The 25060-nt window shown below is 42.3% G+C and overlaps 1 protein-coding gene across 1 annotated transcript in view; it reads right to left on the reverse strand.

The window, feature by feature from the left end:
• Positions 1–14792: 14792 nt before the first annotated feature.
• Positions 14793–25060, reverse strand: part of SUMF1 (sulfatase modifying factor 1) — a 106645-nt gene continuing 96377 nt past the window's right edge. The window contains exon 8 of the mRNA XM_033926431.1: positions 14793–14884. Within this exon, the coding sequence (XP_033782322.1) occupies positions 14867–14884 (18 nt within the window). The 3' untranslated portion in view covers positions 14793–14866. The remainder of the gene's footprint in view (positions 14885–25060) is intronic.

Raw genomic sequence — 25060 nt, forward strand, 5'->3', positions numbered from 1 at the left:
CTCTCCCTGCTCCCCATTGAAGCCACTGCAAGGAAGGGCCAAACGCATGCAGCAATTGCACATCACGGCCCACAAGCCTTCCACCCGACATCAATTCTGACATTGGAGAGGAAGTTCCGGGCTAGCCAGGCAGCGATTGGCTGACCCAGAACTTCCTCTCCGATGTCAGAATTGACATCGGGGGAAGGCTTGTGGGCCGCCCGTTGTGCAGTCACTACACGCGCCTGGCCTTGCCCTTTTGATGCATCGGTGGCAGAGGGGAAGCAGGGAGAAATCAGTGGCGGTGGCTTGGGAAAGCAGGCAAGGAGAGAAAAAATGAATGGAGAGAAAAAGTGAAAGGAGAAGTTGGAGCTGGAAGCAATTTGAAGAGTTCCGTATGGCAAAAAGATGGCAAGGATTAGAGCCAAGAGAGAGTTTATTAAATTGATGTAGTTGTCAAGAAAGTCAAAGCAGGGAGAGAGAAAGGAAAAAAGAAAAAGTTGGGCGAGGGAATGGAGTGTGTCGGGTGGCAGTGGACAGGCAGGGAGAGAGGAAGAAAAAGTTGGACTCATAGAGAGACAGAGAGAGATGTTGGTTGGGGAATGGAATGGTCTGGAGGAGAGGAAACATGCAGGAGGCAGAAAGAAAGAAAGAAATATTGGATTTACAGTCAGAAAAAAGTGCAACCAGAGACTCATGAAATCACCAGACAGCAAAGGTAGGAAAAATGATTTTATTTTCAATTTAGTGATCAAGTGTCCGTTTTGTATCTCAAACCTGTCAAGCTTAACCAGTTTCTGATCGTTGTTGGCGGGGCTGTGCCCACAAGGGGGACTTCTTTCACATGTGGTGGACATCCCTGTGATTCAGCGCTACTGGCATCAGGTGGGGCAAATGGTGGTGAGAGTGCTACAGAAACATTGCCCTTTGATTCCTGCCTGTTGCCTACTGAATGTTCCTGTACCAGGGCTGAGCAACGTTTGGTGGCCTTTATTTTCACAGCTGGTCGTTTGGGGGTGGCCGCAAAGTGGAAGCAACCCAAATGTCCTGGACTCGCCTTGTGTTATGCTAAATTGAACTATCTCCAGTTAATGTCCAAATTGACTGCAATCAGACATGCGGCCATGCCGGCTTATGGTAAGATCTGGGATGTTTGTATGGCCTGGAAGACCCAGCAGGGGTAAATTGTATTCTTTCACTGAGAAAAGAGTCTTTTTTTTATTTATCTTTTTCAAATGAAATCACAAGTACCTGTTACAGTAATACAGAGTATACAGTAAAAGAAAAGTTCATAAAGAATTTAGGAATCCTTGAGAATTATATATAACAGTTAATCATAATCTTAAACTCTTAATTAGACCTCAAAAAGATTGGAGAAGCAATTTCAGAAAAGACAAGGAGGTCTTTAGAAAAAATCACAATTATCAAAAGAAATGGCTTTTCATGGCCCTAATTTTCTGCAACCCTACAGCATTTTCTTAGGCCCCGATTCTGTAAACTGTGCCTAACTAGGCGTCCTTGTGGCACAAGTGGCAATCAGCATCTCTAATGCACTAAGCGTATCTTAGTCATCTATTAGGCACACGTTCCCAAAAACCCCATATAAATGCCAGAAAGACATCCCTACGATGTTATATATAAAAAGGTGGTTTTTACAGATTTGTTATTATTTCAGGACTGTAAGCTTTAACATAATTAACCCAAAGTATACCATCATTAAAAGGAGATTAGTTTCAGTGGGAACATCAGCATGGAAGGGGGAAGCTTCACTCCTGTGCTACACAGAAACTTCTATAGCAAAGGAATCATTAGCTCCTCTAAGAAGTGTAAAGTGTAAATCATATCTCAATCTGTCAGGGGAGGAAATTGACTGAAAGAAGCCACCAAGTGAAGGCACCTGGTTCATCCTCTCCACCTCTCATCTAATCTTATGTTCTCAAATATTATGCTGGCTGTGAGGCAGGAGACATGCCAGCTACCCTGTTTGCCATCCCCCCCCCCCCTTTGCAGCCTGGGCCTCATGCAACACTAGATAAGACAAAGGTCAAGTGACCAAGTGGTGCTTATTAAGGAAATGCAAATGCCCGGCTGCTACTCAATAGAAAAATAAGCACAAGGTGAAAAATGGTATAAGATTTTTATTGCACAGTCCAGGAAAGCAGCAACTGCAGTTCGATGAGATAGATGACAGGTATGCAGAGTAAGTCACTCCTAGGTCCAAGTAGAATTGTTAAGGTCCCAGAATCTGCTCCTGGTAGGAGAAGGAAGATGGATGGAGACAAATTAAGAGTTGATTGATGAGTTTTTTACAAAGGTGCGCTAAATCCACACATGCGCTAACTACTAACGCGTGCATAGGATAACATGCACACGTTAACCTTTAGCACACGCTAACGGCGCCTAAACGGTGCCACTTCAGCGCACGGTAAAACTTAATGTGTGCATGTTATCCTATGCATGCATTAGTAGTTAGCGCATGCGTGGATTTAGCGCACCTTTGTAAAAAACTCATCAATTGACTGTTTTCTCCAAAAATCTTCTATAAGTAAACCCTTCTAAAGGAAAAAAAAAAGTGTGAAACATGTTAGTATTGTGAAGATGTAGATAATTCATCACAAGGGCAAAGAAAGGTTACAGTACATCATTCTCACCTATTCTTTCTGTTTTGGTTCTTGAGCTCTGGCCTCTGGCAAACACAAGGCCACTCTGGGAACCTGAAATCAGGAGAAAAGGGGGAAAGTGAAGACATATGTGGCAAAAATAAAAAGCAGCAGTCTCAGAATAGAGAGCTGCACGGGAACAGGGACCCTTCGGGTCATGGGGATCCCATGGGGGACACCCCCTAGGGTCATGGGGATCCCGTAGGGATGCCCCCTAGGGTCGCAGAGATCCCGTGGGGATGCTTCCTAAGGTCACGGGGATCCCATGGGGTTTGATGTAACTCGAGCCGCGAGGCTCTCTTCTTTTTCCTACCTGCCCTGCCACAGCACACAGCTGACCGAAGTCTTCCCTCCCTCCGACGTCAGCACTGACATTGGGGAAGACTTCCAGTCGGCTGTGTGTGCTGGGGCAGTACAGGCAGGACATAGAAGACGAGCCTCGTGGCTCGAGCTTCATTTTGCTGGTAATTTGCTTGCAGATGAGGGCTGGGAGGCGGAACACAAAAGGGGGGAGGGAATGCGTTTTTGGACACAAGGCATGAACTTGGGAAACAGGATGGAGGAAGGGAGGGAAAGAAATGTTGAGGTGGGGGAGGGAATGCATTTTTGGACACAGAAGGCATGAACTTGGGAGAGAGGAAGGAAGGGAAAGAGATGCTGAGGTAGGGGGAGGAAATGCGTTTTTGGACACAGAAGGCATGAGCTTGGGTATCTGATTGTAAAAACCGCTTAGATAACCTTGATAGGCGGTATATAAAAAAACCTAATAAACTTGAAAACTTGAAACTTGAGAGAGGAAGGGAGGGAAAGAGATGATTGTGTACACGGGAATGGAAAAAAGGAGAATTTTTGGTCATAGGGAGAGAGTGAGGTACAGATGAGAGGGAGAAATATTGTGGTGGAAAGGGAACAGTGGGACAGATTAAAATGGATGCAAGAGGGATAGTGGTAAAGGGAATGGAGGGAGAGATGTGGCATGGTGCTGGAGAGGGGTGATAGAAGGAGAAATGTTGGGCATGGGGCTGGTGGGCAGGCACGAAAGATGAGAAAGGGATAAATGCTGGACCATGGTAGGAGGAACCAATAGACAGCAACAGAAGAATTTACAGAAGATGGGAAAGCGGAAAAAAGAAACTGGTACCAACTTTATGGAAAAATAAGTCTCCAGACAACAAAGGTAAAAAATGGAATTTATTGACTAAAATATGTTAGCTTTGTATTGTGTTCAAAAGAAAAGGAAATGCATTTCTGGTTTTATTTCTACAGTGTTGAAGTACTTGCTGACCCTTGCTGTGACTGGTGAGGATCCCCAAGCACCGCCAGCAGAGGACCTCCTCTAGAGACGGCCAGAACTCCCCTCCACCAAGCACAGCAGTCGCTGGCAACATCCATGAGCCACTGAGGTACTAGCATCTGTGACTCAGGGACGCTACTGCTGCCTGCCAAGCTTGGCAAAAGGGACCCCCGGACAACTGCAAAGGAAGTCCTCAGCTGACAGTTTGTGGGTTCTCATCAGCTGAGTATTTATATTTTATATTTACATTAGAGGCTCTGGTAGAAACCCGTTTACAAAGTATGTATTCTTCCCAATTAATATTTCCAAATTAATAAAGTCTCTTTGCTTATTTGTAAATGGGTCTCTACCAGAGCCTTTAATTCAGTAGCATAATTAAATGAAATAACTATTTCAGAAGTTTATAGGGACGGGTGGGGATGGAGGGGATTCCTCGTGGGGACGGGTGGGATTCCTCACGGGTAGGATTTTGGCAGGGACGGGTGGGATTTCTGTCCCCGCGCAACTCTCTATCTCAGAATAACAGCTAGAATGTACTTCAGAGAGTGATGGTAAATGGTACCCCATCCAAAACATCGAATGTGACCAGTGGAGTACCACAGGGCTCGGTCTTGGGTCCAATCCTATTCAACATATTCATAAGTGATATGACCCAAGGGCTCAGAGGAAAAATATCATTGTTCGCCGACGACACCAAACTGTGCAACATAGTAGGTAAAAGCACTATGCCTGACAATATGACACAGGACCTACTACTATTAGAACAATGGTCATCGACTTGGCAGCTTAACTTCAATGCTAAAAAATGCAAAGTGATGCACCTGGGTAAAAGAAATTTGTGCAGGACTTACACATTAAATGGTGAGACCTTAGTTAGGACCACGGAAGAACGGGATTTAGGAGTAATCATTAGTGATGACATGAAAACTGCCAATCAAGTGGAAAAGGCTTCCTCTAAGGCAAGGCAAATGATGGGTTGTATCCGTAGAGGTTTTATCAGCAGGATGCCAGAGGTCATAATGCCACTATACAGATCCATGGTGAGACCTCATTTGGAATATTGTGTTCAATTCTGGAGACCACATTACCGGAAAGATGTGCTGAGAATGGAGTCAGTTCAGCGGATGGCCACCAGGATGGTCTCGGGGCTCAAAGATCTTCCGTATGAAGTAAGGCTGAATAAATTGCAGCTGTACTCACTTGAAGAACGAAGAGAGAGAGGGGACATGATCGAGACATTTAAATATATCACGGGTCGTATCGAGGTGGAAGAGGATATTTTCCGTCTTATAGGACCTTCTTCCACCAGAGGGCATCCGCTGAAAATCAGAGGAGGGAAATTTAATGGTGACTCCAGAAAGTATTTCTTCACTGAGAGGGTGGTCGATCATTGGAATGAACTCCCACGGCAGGTGATTGAGGCCAACAGCGTGTCAGATTTCAAAAATAAATGGGATATTCATGTGGGATCTCTAATGAGGTAAGGGCAGGGGGTGGTGAGCAAAATCAAGGAGAAGGGTCAATAGAGTGGGCAGACTTGATGGGCTTTGGCCCTTTTCTGCCGTCATTTTTCTATGTTTCTATGTTTCTAAAAGCAAAAAAACAAAACAAAACACCGTTCCTTTTTTTAATAATAAGGATACCTAACAATTATGACTCTAAAAAGATTTACCTTTAGCTCTATGAGGAAAAGCACTGCTATAGGTTCCACATATTCACGTAACTTGCATATCCATTTTGCTGGCACCAAAGTTTCAAACAGCATGGGGGGTTTTTCAGCCAACACTCCTGGAACCAATTATTATCATCGCTAGTTCTCAGACCTGCTAATGACCCTGTGGAATGGAGAAAATTGTGGCAGATATCAGGGGGAGAAAAAGTTAATGGAGAATCACCATAAGCAGTAACAACAACAAAAGAAATCAGTTCTGCCTGAGCTTTTATCGAATAAAGACACCTAAGTAGCTAGTAATATATAATTTTCATCTAGATTTGTTCCTGGAAAGATGAAAAAGGTTAGACAAACATCAAAATTGCAAATTACTATAGCTGCTAATGTTCCTATGAAATGGAGAGTTGTGACAGATATAGGAATGAAAAGGTTAAAAGATAATCAAGAAAAGTATAGTCTCAGAAATAAGCTTTAACACAGAATTGGGGTCCTAAAAAAGAGAAAACACTGCTCTGATGGACCTTCTTATACTAAGCATGCCTAAGTAGCGTCTGACGTCTAGGTGGTGCCCATCCTCAACCATGCCCTTGTTACACCCACATCTACAAACAAATGCGACTATTCCCTAAATCTGCGCCTATCTCACATCTGTGTTCTAAGGACGCCTAACTCCATCTAAGTCCCAATTAATGCTTGTTAAGACCCTTAAATCGCTCATTATCCACTTAAATCAGACGCCTAAATCACACCTACAGTTAGGCGCAGTTTACAGAATCAGGGCCTTAGTGTCCAAGAAGGTTCAGAGATGCTCGGGAAGGAAAAAGACATATTTAATTCCAGTGTATCTTACTAAACATTTACGAGGATAACTTAGTACAAAAGTAGCTCCCAGGGCTTTAATTTCTTCTCTCATAAGTAGAAATAATTTCCTCTGATCTTGAGTAGATTTTGTAACGTATCCAAATTCTCTGACCCAGGAATAAACTCTGAACATGTCGGAAGAATATTTTCAATATAGCATTAAGGTCTTGTTCAAAAACAAAAGATATTATCAAAGTACCCCGATATTCTATTTCTTCCTGGGAGTTTTCCAAAATGTCAGTTAAATTATTTAAATCCAAAGGTTGTGATCCAGCAGCCTGTGCGTCTTCTGATGAAGAACCACCTTTCTTAGGAAGGTAGTATATCCTATTTATAGGTGGAATTGAGTCCTGAGGAAACTTTAAACTTTCAATAAGGTATTTTTTTAACATATCTAATGGAGAGGTAACTGAAGATTTAGGAAAATTCAAAATTCTAAGATTAAGTCTTCGATTCAAGTTGCTCAATTTTCCTTTGGAGGAAAAGTCTTTCTTTAGTAAATGTTGCTGTACGATTTTGAAGTGAAGCAATTTCTTTATTGACTTGGTCAAACTTTGTATTAGTGTCAGATTGATATTACGCACAGAAACTGTAAGATCATCCAATTTACTCACAATTGTTGAGATCTCACCGGCTGATTTGGTAGTGGCTACTTCTAGCTTCTGGAGCACTTGCCAAATGCCGTCCAATGTCACCTTTGAGGAGCGGCTATCTTCCGCTCCTGCCGCTGTTAATTCTCCGGCGCTCAAGCCAGCGTGAGGCCCTCCGCGTGAAGCCGTCAGACTTGTCAGATCCTCAGAGCTCACGCTCTCAACGTCTACTGATGCCGGGATAGGTGGCAGCTGGGTTGCCGGAGGGGAGAGCAAGATCTCAAGTCCCACAGCTCCAGTGGCTCCTTCCATCAGAGCTATCGCTGGGTTCCTGCCCCCTTCGATATTGGCCAGAGAGCTTGTAAAGAAGCGTTCCATTGACATCTGTCCCGGTGTGTGTGTGTGTGTGGGGGGGTCCACTCGGACAAAGCCCTTACGTCTGGTATGGGACATCTTTGACAGATTCCAAATCTGAGGTAATAAGGTAATAACTGTAGGGAACGACGAAGCCCAACTCAAAAGCTGTTACCATGCCGCTGCCATCTTGCTTCCTTGAGAATATAGTCTTTGTTTATTTTCTGTGTAAGACTGTAGGGGTGGAATGGGGATTATTGGGACTGTCCAGCTTCTGTGTTTGATTCTTGTTGGCTTGTATTTGTTTGCCTTTTCTCAATAACATTTTGGAAACTTAAAAAAAAAAGTGTCCGATTTGATTATTTATATCTGCTGTCTATATTTTGCACTATGGCCCCCCTTTTACTAAATTTCCCAAAGACACTATTTACGCATAGCACACAGAGATTTCAAGGGGGTGTATGAGTAAGACTTGCATGGGACAAAAATCAACATATGTATTCCCCGTTTTCAAAGAGAAAAAAATGTATTGCACTTGTACCTAAGTGAATTCATAGTCTGTACAACTAATATTTCCTGTTTTGTGCAAGAAAAAAGACTGTCTCCAATTTACTGATAACGACCCCAGACTACAAATCATTCAGAAAAGAAATAAAAACCCTGCTATTCAAGAAATCCTTGAAGACAAACTAACACCTCATGACTCGTCCCAATTCTCTGAAGCAACCCGCTCTACTCTTCAATTCCTCTGGAAATGGTCAGATAACTCCTTTTGTAATCTACCTTGAACCGCAAGATAATGGTGGAATGGAAATCACTAATGTAATGTCTCTGCAATTTACTTTTACGATTGCTGCGATGGCCTTTTCCCTGGGTGCTTTTATACCTCAGATAAAGAGAGCCAGAATAAGAGCTTTCCTAAAGCCAGCAGGGGTTGCTTTTGTGTTACAGTACGGATACCTAGGATGAGATACACATTATTCAATTAGCAAGATGAGACTCCAACCTCTAGCCTCCTGTATCTCAGATGGGGTATAGAAGGAGGGAGTTTGGTTATAAGATGCCAGCACTTTTATGTTATGAAGATCTCTCCCACTTCCTCATATCTGGCACTCTCTTGAGTATGATGCAAATTCTCTGCTAATATAACATTAGTTCCTGTGTTTACATCTTCTGGCTTTCTTCATAGTGTCTCCACCCCCCTTGTCTAATACAGGAGTCTCTTTCATCCTGTAGTTTTGAGAGTGAGCTAATGGAAGGATGCCAGAGTGAAGATCTGAATAAGCAGAAAGAATAAAAATTCTCCAGACCTTTCAGATTCAAACTTGCTCTCGCACTCTGATTAGATCCAGTGGGACCAAAAAGCATTTGATCATTTCTCATTATTCACCACTTTCACGTAGTTTGATTTAGGAAAGGACAAATTATTAAAGAAGCTAAATACATCGTTAGCGCATTGATTATTGCTTCTGGGCAAGAATCAGGTCTCACAGCAGCTTCTTTTTGTCACCTCGCTGGGGCTTTGTACCTTTTAAAATCCCATCATCCTTGTTCTCTACATCAACATCCATCTTGTAAGAATAAGATAACATAAAGCAAGAAAATGACAATCTTCATTGCCATGTTTAGTGATTTCTTCTTCAAATCATTTGCCTTTTCTTTCATCTGAAATGCCCCATTAGTACCAGGTCTTGGTGTTAGCAGAAGGCACAAAGCAGAGAACAGAATTAGTCTGCTGCACAAGCCTTGAGCATCTGACCATTTTCACTCAGCTTACATGTCACTCTAATACAAGCTGAGATGTAATTTAATGACTTTCCTTCCTTGCAATTAACTGTGCATTTCTAATCATTCACTGTGTCTTGATTCATGAAGTCAGCTGATCCAGACCTAAATTTCCAGCAGTGTATTGGTATGTGGTGTACTGGTGGAGCAGGAAAGCAGCAAAGAGTTAATGACAAAGGAGCCAGTACAATAACCTTGGGTTAAGGCTCTGTTGAAAGCCATTAGAGAGGAAGTCAGTTTCTACGTCCCCAAGACTGAACATAAGAACATAAGAAATGCTGCTGCTGGGTCAGACCAGTGGTCCATCCTGCCCAGAAGTCCGCTCAGGTGGCAGCCCCCAGGTCAAAGATCACCAGTGCTCTAAAATGAGTCCAACCTCACCTGTGTACAGTTTAGCAGGAACTTGTCCAGCTTAGTCTTGAAACCCAGGAGGGTGTTTTCCCCTATAACAGCCTCCAGAAGAGCGTTCCAGCTTTCTACCACTCTCTGGGTGAAGAAGAACTTCCTTACGTTTGTATGGAATCTATCCCCTTTCAACTTTAGAGAGTGCCCTCTCATTTTCCCTACCTTGGAGAGGGTGAACAGTCTGTCTTTCTCTACTAAGTCTATTCCCTTCAGTATTTTGAATGTTTCGATCAGTCCCCTCTCTGTCTCCTTTTTTCAAGGGCGAAGAGACCCGATTTCTCCAATCTCTCACTGTATGGCAACTCCTCCAGCCCCTTAACCATTTTAGTCGCTCTTCTCTGGACCCTTTTGAGTAGTACCGTGTCCTTCTTCTTTTATGGTGACAAGTGCTGGACACAGTATTCCAGGTGAGGGCGTACCATGGCCCGGTACAGCGGCATGATGACCTTCTCCGATCTGTTCGTGATCCCCTTCTTAATCATTCCTAGCATTCTGTTCGCCCTTTTTGCCGCCGCCACACATTGTGCAGACGGCTTCATCGACTTGTCGATCAGAACTCCCAAGTCTCTTTCCTGGGAGGTCTCTCCAAATACTACCCCGGACATCCTGTATTCGTGCATGAGGTTTTTGTTCTTGAAGATATTCAAAAACAGTGAACAATGATTTCAACTTTGTGACCAGTGACATGATGATAGCAAAGACCAAGATGAAGATGGAAGTGAAGAATTAGACTTGAATGAGGTAGATGATGATGAAGTATTCTTCGCTATACAAAAGTCAAGTGTTTCAGATAGATTCCCTAGATCAATACCTACAGACCAAGTCAGAAGACACCAGCCTGATTTGAAGAAACTTTGTAATCAGATTGAGCAATCCCCTCTTGGGAGTCCTGTTAGATTGGGGCACCTTGGCACTCTGGAGCATTTGTTGAAAAGCTTTATTTTGGTTTTGTTTATTTTTTTATGCATGCTTTTCGATCCTCCGCCTTGGACAAAAGTGGATTATAAATAATAAACTATAAACTTCATCCATTTTCTTCCAGTGCAGTCGTCAAACACCTTTTTTGCTGTTCTAGTTTAATAATGACTCACAACTACACTTGCATTTTCAAAATGTAATTTTACTAAAAGCAAAGTGGGTTGAATTGTGGAGCAAAAAATTTGGGGGGGATTAAAATGTTAACAATAGATACATTCATTGCATCCAAGAAAAAAATCTAAGGCCCTATTTTACAAAGGCACGTTAAGCGTTTTAGCGCACGCTAAATCAACGTGTGCGCTAACCACTAACGCGTCCATAGGATAACATGCATGCATTAGCGTTTAGCGCGTAATATTTATCGCGCGCTAAAAAGCATAGCGTACCTTTGTAAAAGTGTCATCATAGAAAATATGCTGAAGCCTTCTGCCCAACATACGGAGGCTGCCAACAAAAGCAGACAGGATACTAGGAATTATTAGGAATGGGATGGTAAATAAGACCAAGAATATTATAATGCCCTGTGTATTGCTCCAGGGTGTAAACTCATGTTGAGGATTCCATTCAATTCTGGTTACTGTATCTCAAAAAAGTGGAATTAGAAGAGGTTCAAAGAAGAGCGATAAAAAAGATCAAGGGACTCGAACTCCTTTCATATGAGGAATGACTAAAGAGCTTAGAAAAAAAGATGGCTGAGGGAGATATGACTGAGGTCTACAAGATCCTGTAGATTTTTTACTCTTTCAACAAGACTAGGGAACATGCAATGAAGTTACATGGAAATAACTTTGAAGAAATATTTAGCTCTGCAACTCATTGCCAGAGAATGTAGTAACAGCAGTTAGCATTTCGAGGTTTAAAAAAGGCTTGGACAAATTCTGGGAGGAAAAGTCCATCCATAGTCTGTTATTGAGATAGAATGGGGGAAGCCATTACTTGCCCTGGAATCAGTAGCACTGTGGAAACAGGATACTAGATTAGATTTGATTACGCTGTGAACTATTTGGTTTTGCTAGTCAGTTGTTTTGATATTTATTTTTATTTATTCACAGTTTGATATATTAGATGGACCATTGGTCTGATCCAGTATAGCTAGTCTTATATTACTTTCACTTAAGTAAATTATTCAATGTGTTCTTTATAGTACTTTTACTTAAACATTAAAATATGCTTTGATTAAGTACGTACTTTGAATAACACCGTATGCTGGGAGTCCAAGTTGTCCCCTTGATACTCTCCCAGCCCCCTGGTACCCATCTTTCAAGTTGTGAGGGAGAAGCAATGCTCACTGGCCTTTCTACCACTTTCTTGCAAAATGGTGAAAGAGACGAAAGCAAGTGACCATCAGTTTGCCTCACAACTTACAAGTACATGGGGAGAGAGAGATGGTATCCTATGGGAAAAGGAGAACATAGAAGCATGATGGCAGATTAAGACCAAATGGCCCATCCAGTCTGCCCACCCACAACATCCACTATCTCCTCCTCTCCCTAAGAGATCCCACATACCTGTCCTACGCTTTCTTGAATTCAGACACAGTCTTTGTCTCCATCATCTCTACCAGGAGACTATTCCATGTATCTACCACCCTTACTGTAAAAAAGTATTTCCTTAGATTACTCCTGAGCCTTTCACTTCTTAACCTCTCATTCCAGAGCTTCCTTTCAAATTAAAGAGACTCATCATACGCATTTATAGTACATAGGTATTTAAACATCTTTAACATGTATATGTGATTGTAGTAACACGTATCTTGCCTCCACACTTTGCATATGTACTGGTAGGAATGAGCTCACCATTACAATTTCAGAGCAGCTCTTTCCCACATATAATATGCTTGATAAATCACCCCATACTTATTTATTTTTCATTGGGATTTATTAACTGTCTTTATGCGATGTACAGCAACATGGCAGAGGAACGCCCGGGCGTGAGAAAGCCGTGATGGGGCTTGTCCTGCCAAGGATGTGGTTTGTTATAAGGTACTGTATTTTGGTCTCGCGGTTGGGGTCCAGATGGGTGGGAGAGATGAAATGGTCCTTAGGGATTGGGGGGGGGGGGGTGCGCGGCAACGGCGGCAGGGGGGGTGGGAGGAAGGGGAAGGGATATGAAGATATTGCACAAGGGGTTGGGTGAGAGGGGAGGAAAGATGCTGCACGTGTGGGGGAGAGAAAGGAAATAGGAAGAATTGGAGTGGAGGAGAGGAAGGGAGAGATGATCATTGTACATGAAAAAATAAGACATCCCTGAAAATAAGACCTAGTGCCTTTTTGGGCCCCAAATTAATATATGACAGCATCTTATTTTCAGATAATGGTCCTGATTTCCAGTGTGTTTTTTTTCTGGAAAGGTGTGATATGGTCAGATCCTACATGTCATGATTTATTATGTGATTTTTATATTCCGCTTATTGCTTTAATATATAGATTTGTTTGAGATGTGTGTATGTGTATGTGTGTATACATGTTATGTTATAATCTTATATCTCGCCAAAAGGACTTTGAGGTGGGTTACAAACAGTGTTTTCATTATACAAAACTAAACAAGATAAAAGTCAACACTAAGAAAGACTTCTTGAAAAAGCCATGTTTTCTGATTTTTGCAAAAGAAATCATAGATAGGAATAATAAAAATCAATACAATTTCAGACACAGATAGGCTCCTTATATCCTCCTCAGCAAGATTGAAGTAAAAAAAAAATCATTTAATCTCTCTATGGCCTTTTCCTCCCCAAGTTCTTTCATTCCGCGATGAACACCCCCAACTGACTCCCTCACAGGCTTTCTGCTTCTGATGTAACTGAAAAAGTTATTATGTATTTTTGCCTCTACGGCAGGGTTGGGCAACTCCGGTCCTCGAGGGCCGGAATCCAGTTGGGTTTTCAGGATTTCCCTAATGAATCTGCATGAGATCTATTTGCATGCACTGCTTTCAATGCATATTCATTGGGGAAATCCTGAAAACCCGACTGGATTCCAGCCCTCGAGGATCGGAGTTGCCCACCTCTGCTCTACGTGTGCGAGTGTGTTTGTGTATATGTGTAGTGTGTGGATGGGTGGGTGTGAGGTTTGGCTGAACTTGATGAACTGCTATATTTCTTTCCGTTGCCTGGAAGAGTTCGGCCTCCTGTGCATTCCTGGGCCTGAGTTCTTAAGAATGAACTAACCCTCTAATGCTGTACATCTGTGTGCACAGTTTTATGCTTACGATGTTAAGAACACACACAAATTATACCTTAATGTATCTTAATAATTAGCTGCTAATTTTTCTTTAATTGGTGTTAATCGGTAGTAATTTGCAGTTACATGCCCTTATTTGGGACTCTACAAATCGTGCTTTCGAAATCCATAGCGTGTGACTTCCAGAAGGGTGTGTTCCTGGGAGGGGCTCTACAAGACTACCAGAATTGACACATGGACGCTTGGCACCGATTGTTAGGTGATCTTTAGAGAATTTGACTCCCTGCTTGTCTCTGAAATTAGGGCTCCTCATGTCAGACCAGAGAAGCTCCAATTTCCACAGGATATTTGACTGGCCAGTCAGAACAACGGCTGATAAATATGTAAAGAGCTGTACACCGTCTGTTCTTCAAACTGCCTCACCACACAGGTCCCAGCCAGGACTCACTTTTCTTAGGGGACACTTCCAAGGCAAGTCCACCTTTCCTGAACTCATTTGGATGAGATATTTACAGAACTCTGTTTCATGCTTTTAAATGAATTAATGTGCCAAACAAGCATGGAGGGAATACAAACACTTGTATTCATTAAATCCCCATTAAATAGCACAAGGCTGGCAACCAGGGGAGCCAAGTTCAAATCCTGCTCCTTGTGAGCTTGGCAAGTCAGTTACAAACTAAGAAAAAGGTGGGCTTTAAATCCAAAAAGGATATAAATATCAAATCTGAAAACATATTAAGAAGACATGAATAATATAAATACAGGCTGGCAAAAAACAACAGGTGTTACAGGGGCAGCTTCTTTTTTCCTGTAGTGATATTATGGGGAGGGGAGGTTGTTTGGATATGGGCCTCATTGACTGAAACTTCTTAATTCTATGCAAATCCCATTTACTGTATATTCATTGTGGATATTCTGAAAACCTGACAGGCTAAGGGCATCCTAGGACTGAGAAAAGTAAGTGCCTATTTTCCTTTAATGAACACTAGTGTAAGCAAGTTATGAGAGTTAAATGAGAAGTAATACCTCCATCTCCATAATTCATCAACAGATGGCAGCACTGACGTATTACACATGTTCATTTGTTCATTGGGATCTCTTCTTTCACCTCAGTTGGCGAAAAGTGTCTGCGTTGGAAGCATACAGAGACCACTCGTTAGTGTGATTTAAGCAACCAACCATGATAAAATTTCTGACTGTAGTAGGAATCCTTCCAGTTGAAGTCAGCTGCTGCATGAAAGTTGTCTATGATGATGACTGTGTTGATGTGAGAAAATGCAAAGATTGTGAACCAGGAAAGGCTGTTTATCTGATCAAAAACGAAGTGGATGACCATGAAAGCAACAGACAAATCTCAAACAAGAAAAGTTGATAAACTCGTAAAGGACAACTGGAGGATCACTTAAAACGTTACATTTGAACCCTGAAAGAACAATTGAGAAGAGTTTGGAAGCACAAGAAAGAAATTTGTTGCAACAATGCTGGATGCCAGATATAATAGTAAAAGAAAAAAACAGCCTCAAAGAACCTGGCAGAGCTGCAGGTCATGTTTTCATATGATATACAAGTTTCAAGTTTATTAGGATTTTATATACCGCCTATCAAGGTTATCTAAGCGGTTTTTACAATCAGGTACTCAAGCATTTTCCCTCTCTGTCCCGGTGGGCTCACAATCTATCTAACGTACCTGGGGCTATGGAGGATTAAGTGACTTGCCCAGGGTCACAAGGAGCAGTGCTGGGTTTGAACCCACAACCCCAGGGTGCTGAGGCTGTAGATCCAACCACTGCACCACACACTCCTCACTCACTGATTCCATAGATAGTCTCATTGCTGTAAAGGTCAGATTGGAATATATTTCTTCAAAATTTGTGCCAAATACTATGGCACTTTCCCATAAATCACTTGCTGGATGATTGTCAAGATTTTATTTATTTATTTAGATTTTTATCCCGTCCTCCCAGTAGCTCAGAACGGTCTACAAGCAAAACATTCACAGTGGAGTACATTTGGACAATACAAAGACTATACAGTAGTTTAAGTACAGGTTAAGAATGGACTGAACAGCAATTTAAGTAGAAGTTTTGAATGGAGAAGAGAGGTTAGAGGGGAGGGAGGTTTAAGTGGGGTGAGGCATAGACTGTGGTTGAATTTCTGGAAGGTCATCAATGAGTTCTGTAGTCTGATTTGTGGGGGGAGTTGGTTCCAGAGTTAGGGGATGAAGTGGCTGTAGGAGCGTTTGCGGGCGGTTTCTGACAGGAGGGACCTTCCTGGGGGGATGCATAGGCGTTTCTCCATTTCTGAGCGGAGGGAGCGGGTGGGAGTGTACAGGGTTAGCTTGGATTTTATCTTCAATACAGTGTGATACTGATAACCACAGGAGAAATTTGTTCATATTGTAGTCTCGCTGGCATATTTTAAATTATTTGTAAGGCCTATACTCTAGATTTAGCAATGCCTAACAACATTGCAAAAATCTATCTTAGTTATCACATGGCTCTGCCCTACAGTTCGAAAAAGATATAGCAGGATTAGAAAAGGTTCAAAGAACTACTCTAATTAAAGGTAAGGTCAAAGAGGTTAAAAGATGGCTGAATGAGGATATGATGGAGGTCTATAGAATCCTGAGATCAAAATTAATTTCAACAATTACAAAGACTAGGGACTCTCAATGAAGTTACGTGGAAATACTTTTAAACCCAATCTCTGGAACTCATTGCCAGAGGATGTAGTAACTAGATGGACTATTGGTCTGACCCAGTATGGCTATTCTTATGATTCTGGGATGGGTCCACCTAGGAGCAACTGTACACTTCATACCATTGACGCCTAGCTATCTGAATTCATTGACTAGTCCTTATACTCCAGGGCATACATTAAGATCATTGCAAGATAATAGATTGGCTTTGCCAGCAGTTTGTAGTACTAGATGGGAGTTTACTCGTCACAAGGCTTTTTTCTTTTTTTTCAATTGGCTTTCGGAACTGACTCCTTTCCAATTGACCATATTCATCCCTTAGACATCAGGACATAACTGTTTGCAAGATATTCTTATTCTCTTCTATGACTGGCCTGTTATTAATGGCGTTCCTTTTCTTTTGTTTTCATTGAATGTTATTGTTATGTAAAACCGCTGAGAACTGTTGTAAGATTTGGTGGGATATTAAATTTTAATAAACATAGTTTAAAATTTTAGTTTCCAACTTTATTTTTAGAGCTGGTACGATCATTTTCTTATCAGGCTGTTCAGATGTGGAACAGTCTTCCATTTGAAAAAGAAGCCTAGATTTGTCTATTATTTTCGTAACGTTTTAAAGATCTACTTTTTTGATATTTGAATTCTTTGCGTAATAATTTTAAAGTATATGTGTTCCCCTTACTGCAGTTTTTTTTTTCTTTTAATCCACTTTGAACCTGAATTGAAAAACAGTGGTATATAAGATTACTGATTAGATTAGGCTGGGAGACCATTAGCCCTGGGATCACCCACTGCACCACAGTCCAGTCCAGGCAGTGGCATAGTAAAAGGGGGCAGGGAGCTAACCACCTCGGGCGCTGACTTGGTGGAGACTTGCAAAAATTTAAAAGTAGCTTAAAGTGTCTTCTTTTTAAAGCCTTTAATTGAAAAAAAAAATTAAAAATAATAAAAATAATAAAAATAACAATACAGTTCATTGCAGCTGTAATACCTTATGATTCTATCTTCCCCTTAAACTAGATCACTAACAGCCTTTTCCTTTGATCCTTCTTCTATCATTAGTACTCTTCCCCCCACACACCTATTGTACTTCCCTTTTATGTACTTTTTCTTCAAAAAATTGTATTTCTACTCCTCTATCCTACTGTTTCCTGTGGTTTTAAGAGTCAATTACCCTGTAGGTCTGATTAATATATTATGTATATTGTGATTTCTTTAAAAATCATATTTTTACCTTTTGTACAACGCTTTGTAATTTGGAAAAACGTTCAATCAAATATCTTGAATAAACTTGAAACTTGATTCTGGCACCTCTCCACCCTCCCATGCCATGTTCGCACCCTCCCTTCCCCAGCGCGAACAACTACTTCTGGGTCATGGGGTCAGGAAGTGACATCAGAAGGAAAGCCTACACCGATGCGAGCAGCAGGCTGGAGCAGCTGCTCGTGCTAGTGAAGATTTAAGGAGGTACGGATGTGGGAAGGGAGGGAGAGAGGAGGGTGCGGGGGAGGGGCAGCCACTGGGTTCAGGGTTTGTTCTGAACCAATTAAGTTTCTTGTGAGATAGCAATAGGAATGAATCAAAATGGAGCGTTTACAAACAGTTGACATTGCTATTTCAGCTGTGCCTTAGGTATAAGAAAGCCCCTCTTCTTGCACCGGCATTTCTCCCCTCCGTTGAGGATTCCACTGCTCTCCATCTCTGTAGCTGACAGCTTGGAGTTCCCCTAATGTGCCAATGTGTGAATTTTTAAAAAGCAAATAATTCTTCCTGAGTTTTAGTACTTCCATTTAGAAGAGACTATCTGCTGGATTCCCTTCGGCTCTGCCAATTTCACTCCTTTAGACGGCCTCTCTCACAAGATCTATTAATCAGAGTTAAAGATTGTTCCTCAAAGTCTTAATTGTGGAACTGACTAACTGGTAAATTCTCTATGAAAGCTTTGAAAATTAAACAGTTTATTGATGTAACAAGTCAGTAGCAACCTCACAAAATGAAATATCTAAATAAGAAATAGTATTAGAATCATAATGAAATTAAAATATCATCTCATAATCTCTTCGATTAAGCCAATGGTAAAATGTTTCCAGTTTCTCTAGTCTTCTTTCCAGATAAATAATTATAGTCAACCCTTGATTTAACGGACTAATAATTAGAGGAAGAGGGGGGTCTGTTAAATCGAACTGTCCAAAAAATATGAAATCTTATATATTTTGAAGTGCAAACTACAAATTTAGCTATATTAGATATACTGAATATACATATACATACAGTTGAATTGTTTTGCTTTGGAATTCTGTCAGCATTGTCATTGTAAGAAGTACTTAGCTGCTGGCAATTTGTCCGTTAAATCCAAAATCTATTAAATTGGGGGTCTGTTAAATCAAGGCTTGACTAATATAATACTTTCTCAAACTTTTTATACTTAAAAAAATCCTTTAAAATTCTGCTACATATCAAGAGCTATAATGGCTTCTATAGCTCTGAGAAAACACCATCACGGCAAAAGTAATTTTCCCTCAAAGCTATCTCTGCTAATTGCACAATTAATTCAATTTGAATTCCCAATGGATTTTTTTCTTGAAGTCTTTTCTAAAGTATCTCTATTGTCTTATCATGGGGAATATTAGTATTCGAATGACTTGATGTCAAGAGTCTCCAGTAAAATGTCATCTTCAACCAAGGAGATATTTTATATTAACTAAATCATAGGAAAAGAACCAGAGACAAATGACACAATGATGGAACAAAAAGATGTAAGAAAGAATCCCTTTCCCTTATAAAGAAACGTGAAAAATTATGTTTAAGAGAGGTAGGTTACAGAAATGGTTTCTTAGAGTAGATCTGGAATGGATACAATCAGGGTTTGTTGGTTTTTTTTTTTTTTTTTTTGGGGGGGGGGGTTGAGAGGGTATTCAGGGGTACCAGCACCTTTGCCATTGCTTGATAAAATTGACCCACGATCCCCAAGTATTAATAAAATAACTCAGGTTCTGCCTTTTCATGGAGTCTGTTGCTGGCCACTGGGGGCTTTAGTGACTACTCCATTCCTGAAGAAAGGCCTGGTATTTGAGTATTTGAGAATGGCTTATTTGCTTGAAAAAAAGCACTGCGTATAACTGAAATTATCAAAAGAAAAGGTCACATTTAGGAGAGAAGTTACTGGTGATTTGTATAATACAAGCACATATGAAACCGAATCAGAAAAGGGATTCAGAGTGATATTGCAGAGCCATTTAACTCTCCAGTTCTACAAATCTTTTCCCCACGTTGAAACCTAAACAAAGAGGAGGAGGAAGAAGCAACTGATCCATCACCTGAGGTGATATCAAAAACCAAGCAATAAACGGGTGAGACATAAGAACAGCCTTACTGGGTCAGACCAATGGTCCATCAAGCCCACTAGCCTGTTTTCACAGTAGCCAATCCAGGTCCCTAGTACTTGGCCAAAACCCAAGGAGTAGCAATATTCCATGCTACCGATCCAGGGCAAGCAGTGGCTTCCCCCATGTCTTTCTCAATAACAGACTATGGACTTTTCCTCCAGGAACTTGTCCAAACTTTTCTTAAAACCAGCCAAGCTATCCGCTCTTACCACAATCTGAGTAAAAAAAATTCCTCCTATTGGTTTTAAAAGTATTTCCCTGTAACTTCGAATGTCCCCTAGTCTTTGTAAATTTTGACAGACTTGTACCCGTTCTACTCCACTCAGGATTTTGTAGACTTCAATCCTATCTCCCCTCAGCCATTTCTTTTAATGTACTACAGAGATAGACATGATCCTAACAGCCTACACTAGAGAGGCTCCTCAGGAGGGGCATTTTGAAGATAAACAGGTCCTCAGCCTTTTGGGATCTAAGATCACTGTCTAAAGTGTGAGCTGAGCTGAGGATGGTCCCCTCTGACATCTGGTTGACACAGAACATGTATGGAATGGGAAAGAAGGGGAATGTAATGCCCCCGCCAGAGGGGACACCTAGGTGGAAGAAGGATTACACCTTCCATACAAACGGCACTGAGCATTTATTGCCGTGTTCTCCCATGTCCTATCTCGGGGGAAAGGCTTACTGGCTAGCTGTGTTCTGATTGGTCAAAAGAGCTTTGTAAGAGTTAAGATTCATCTGAAAATATGCTGACTGTTCTTAACTCCTCGTCAGCAATCTCTGCCTGCTGCAGACATTCTCTGCCTAGCTCAGCTCATTTCCCTACAACCCAATTGAGTGCTGACACCACCAGCACCGAAAGCTATTAAAACCTCAGATTTCCCAGTAATGGAAATAAGACACCTGGGAGGAGTCACTGCTGCAATCAAGCCTTGGGCCACACGCAGCTTTCTCTTTTCACTCTCATCCCCATCCTGATCTATGCCCTCCCTCTGCCCCAAATCCTTTTCCTGCAAAACCAGAGCTGTGTTAGCTCTCACAGTAATAGAGAATAATCACATGTGTACATGAAAGATTATACACAGTATGAGGAAGTTTATAGGACACTAGCTCTTCCCGTTAAGGATACTTCCTCACATTGTCAGAGCCACCTTAAAACCCATAGTCACGCCCTAGGAGGAAATGACACGGGAAGGGTGGAGTCAGGAGGTATAAAAGCCAGGTCAGGGAGGCTACTGTCAATCAGCAATGCCAGAGGGTAGACCAGTGGGTGGGGTGGGGTAGGGCAGGCCCCCTTGGCAGCTCTGTCCACTACCTACATGTGAATTGCACCTGCTACAGCCAGGTAAGCCAAGTTCAACCTAGAACTTTGCAACTTTGGATTTTGACCCTGGTAACTGCAAGAGGCGACATTGGTAATACTGGGGAACCAGGCCAAAGACATGTAAAGAGACAGTAATGTTGGCCATGACCCTAGTCACTCGAGACAGCGGCATAGCGAGGGTAGGAGGTGCCCAGGACTGTGGTGCCCCCCCTCCACACATACACCACACTTGTGCCCTCCCTTCCCCCAATACCTCAATAAATCTTTGACTGTAAAAGCAGCTTCTCTGACCTGCTGCTTATGCCAGCACTGGCTTTCCCTCTGATGTCACTTCCTGACCCCGCAACCAAGAAATTATTTCAGAGGGGAGGCTAGAGAAGATGCTTGTGCTGGCAAAGATTTAAAAAGGTACTGGGGTAAGAGAGGGCGTGAGTGTGGGTGGGGAAGGAGCAAGGGGTGCGAAAGGAACAGTCACTGATCCCCCCGGCCCTAGAAAAATACTAGAACCCACAGAAAAAGCAAAAACTGCACATGCAACCCACAAAAACAACACAACAGACAGGGTGGGGTCCTATACCAATCTGGGGCTGATCCAGACTCACCCCTTGTACTAGATGGGCGAGCCAAGCCTCTCAGAGGAACAGGGAGATCCAGACCAAGCCTCTGGGGCGACTACCTCCCAAGCAGAGCATACTGAAGAGGATGCATGTGTGCCCGAGCCCACCTCACCACGTCCAGGGAAGCCACCATCGACCCCAAGACTAGGAAGAAATCCTGCACCCGAGGTGAATCTGGGATTGCAGTTTATTCGTTACAAGTCTTAAATCTGAAGTCCTAAATCAATTTAAAATGTGCAGGGTGATAGAGCATAAAATTCCGAACACGTCAGTATATAATATGCAGCAGTAGATGTCAGAAATATTGCTGTGATCCAGCAAGAAAGGCGGAACAATGTATTACTCTGAGGTGATGTAAAACTTTTGCACGGCTCTGTAAGCTCTGAAGGGGTCCCAAGGCAGGTTAAGATAGTACTGGGAACGATCAGAAACTTGCAAATCTCACTGTATAGATATTGAAAAATGGGTTTAGGAAGGACTCGGTATTGCAGCTTCTGACTTAAGGTGAATCCCCCTCATCAGTTCATCCTGGTGATCAGTCTAAGGTTACTGAGTCCAACAGATGTTAAGAATGGTCTCTTCCTACAGCACACTAATGAGATCTCCTTCTTTATCATTTTCCCGTGGGAAGCCCGTCTGCCCTCGCTGCTCTAAGGAACACAAAGCCAGAGGCTCAGCTCAGGTCAGTGACCTGGGAGGGAGCATCAATGGGAAAAGCAGTCCTTAAGAAGAACTCCCTACTCCAAAGATTTCCAAACCGAGATAGGCTTAATTGCCTGATGGAAAATGATTGTTTGAATGTTTCTTAGGTGAAGTATGACTCATCTGAAGGGAATAGGGAAGGATTTGAGCCAGCAGGCTGCCCCTTGTCCTAAACTTGCCAGTATAGCCTGCTTCACATGTCGCTATGTCAATGCACCTCACTCCTATCTTGTAACATCCCCTGTTCTTCCAGTTCTGAGATATCCTCCCCCCCTTCACAGCTGTACCATTGCACCTCACCTCTGCCCTAATACTGGAAACTAGAAAAAGCAGAACTGTATCAAATCCCTACATAGGAACTACATGCCAGCAGAATCCTTCACACTGCTCACAACAAAACAAATATGGATGCAAAAATTGAAACAAGCTCGAATCTAGGAGTGATGGAAAGAAATGTATTTCCTCCTCTACTGAGCAGAGATGCACATTTTCAAAACAGATACTTAAATCTAAATAGTTTAATTTTATTTTTTATATTAAAATTTTTTATTGAGTTTTAAAACAAATAAACAGCACAAAGCACTTAAAAAAACAATGCAAAATGGGGTACAACATCACCCCTGAATTATTCCCTCTCAAAGGGCAAGAAATCAATGAACCCCATAACCAGCAGGTAGAAAGACCCAACTGCCATATACAGTAATAGCACCCTGCACCCCGAGTGCTCAACATCTCCTCCATTCAACAATATAACATCCCTTCCCCCCTCCCCCCAAAAGAAGCAGAAGACAAACCAGAGAATCAGGGTCCCCCTCTTCCCATTAGAAAGCCAATTTCCAGGAAAGAACAGTCCAAGTATCCACCAAATACATATAATAACCCCTGCGCTTAGCCACATACAATTCCATCTTCCCCATCAGAGATAATTTCACTCTCAGAGGGCATCAGAATCTGTTTCTAATAAGCTGCAATAAGACATTTGACCGCTGCCAGTCCCAGCCGCAATAATTTGGTCTGCTGTTTAGTCACACAAATGTTGGACATCCCCAGTAAACAACTTTGAGGTGTAAGAGGGACAGCAACCCCCAACAGTTGTGACAAAGTGTGAATCACTTGAGTCCAAAAGGGGACTAACTCCGTACACTCACACCATATGTGTAGAAAGGACCCTAAGGCCCTGTGACAGCACCAACACTGAGCAGAGGTCTGAGGATACATCTTGTGATGTCTCGCAGGAGTAGAATACCAACGGCTCAAAACCTTGTAGGCATTTTTCTGAATCAAGGCACATGTAGCAGCCTGTCCCACCTCCACACAAATAGTATCCCACTCTTTAGTGGTAAAGGTACATTGCAAGTCCCTTGTCCAGTGTTGGCGAAAGGCAAAATGTAGCACCACCCGTCCCTTCAGGAAAGGTCCCCCAAAGTTTTTCTAAGTGTTCACCCTCCATGGGAGATGTCTTGTCCCAGCCCCTAGCGCTCATGAAATGCCGCACTTGAAGATAAGCCATGAGGTCCCCATCCCTCACCCCAAAAGTTCTTTACAAAGCATTACAGCAGACCAATCTCCCACCCTGCATCAAATCACGGAAAGCAATTAATCCCAAGGATCCCCACCTTACAAAGACAGGATTAGTTTTGCCAAGCAAAAATTGAGGTTCATCCCGCAAACCCGCTAACGTTTGATCAGGTGCAGTATATAAGGGTTGTCAGTATTCTGGGCCCATTGCTACTCAGTAAAAGAGGACCAGAGCCGAGCTGACAAGCTACAGTGTGGAATAAAGGATTGCTCCAACCTCACCATTCCAATCTCGTCCGCAGCTGATTGGGATTGCCTCTACCACCCCGATCTCTAGCCTGCGTTTCATTTGCTTTCTTTGAAGCCGCTGCGCATTGTGCGCATTGCGCAAGTAACCTTGAAAAAGACTTGGGTGTGCTGGTGGACACAACAATGAAGTCAACGGCACAATGCACAGCGGCCTCAAAGAAAGCAAACAGAATGTTAGGTATTATTAAGAAGGGTATTACAACCAGAACGAAGAAAGTCATCATGCCGCTGTATCGTGCGATGGTGTGCCCGCATCTGGAGTACTGTGTCCAATATTGGTCACCGTACCTTAAGAAGGACATGGCGATACTTGAGAGGGTTCAGAGAAGAGCGACAAAAATGATAAAAGGTATGGAAAACCTTTCATACGCAGACAGGTTAGAAAGGCTGGGGCTCTTTTCCCTGGAGAAGCGGAGACTCAGAGGAGACATGATAGAGACTTACAAGATCATGAAGGGCATAGAGAAGGTGGAGAGGGACAGATTCTTCAGCCTATTGGGAACCACAAGAACAAGGGGACACTCGGAGAAATTGAAAGGGGACAGGTTTAGAACCAATGCTAGGAAATTCTTTTTCACTCAGAGGATGATAGGTCGTGATAGGACAAAGTACATTACGGGGTTTCAAAGAAGGATTGGATAAATTCCTGAAGGATGCGGGGATTGAGCTACAAAGAACGCCTCAGAAAACTGGGACTTTTCACCCTTGAAAAGAGGAGACTGCGAGGGGATATGATAGAGACTTTTAAAATA

The sequence above is a fragment of the Geotrypetes seraphini genome, chromosome 17, assembly GCF_902459505.1.
Source record: "Geotrypetes seraphini chromosome 17, aGeoSer1.1, whole genome shotgun sequence".
NCBI lineage: Eukaryota > Metazoa > Chordata > Amphibia > Gymnophiona > Dermophiidae > Geotrypetes > Geotrypetes seraphini.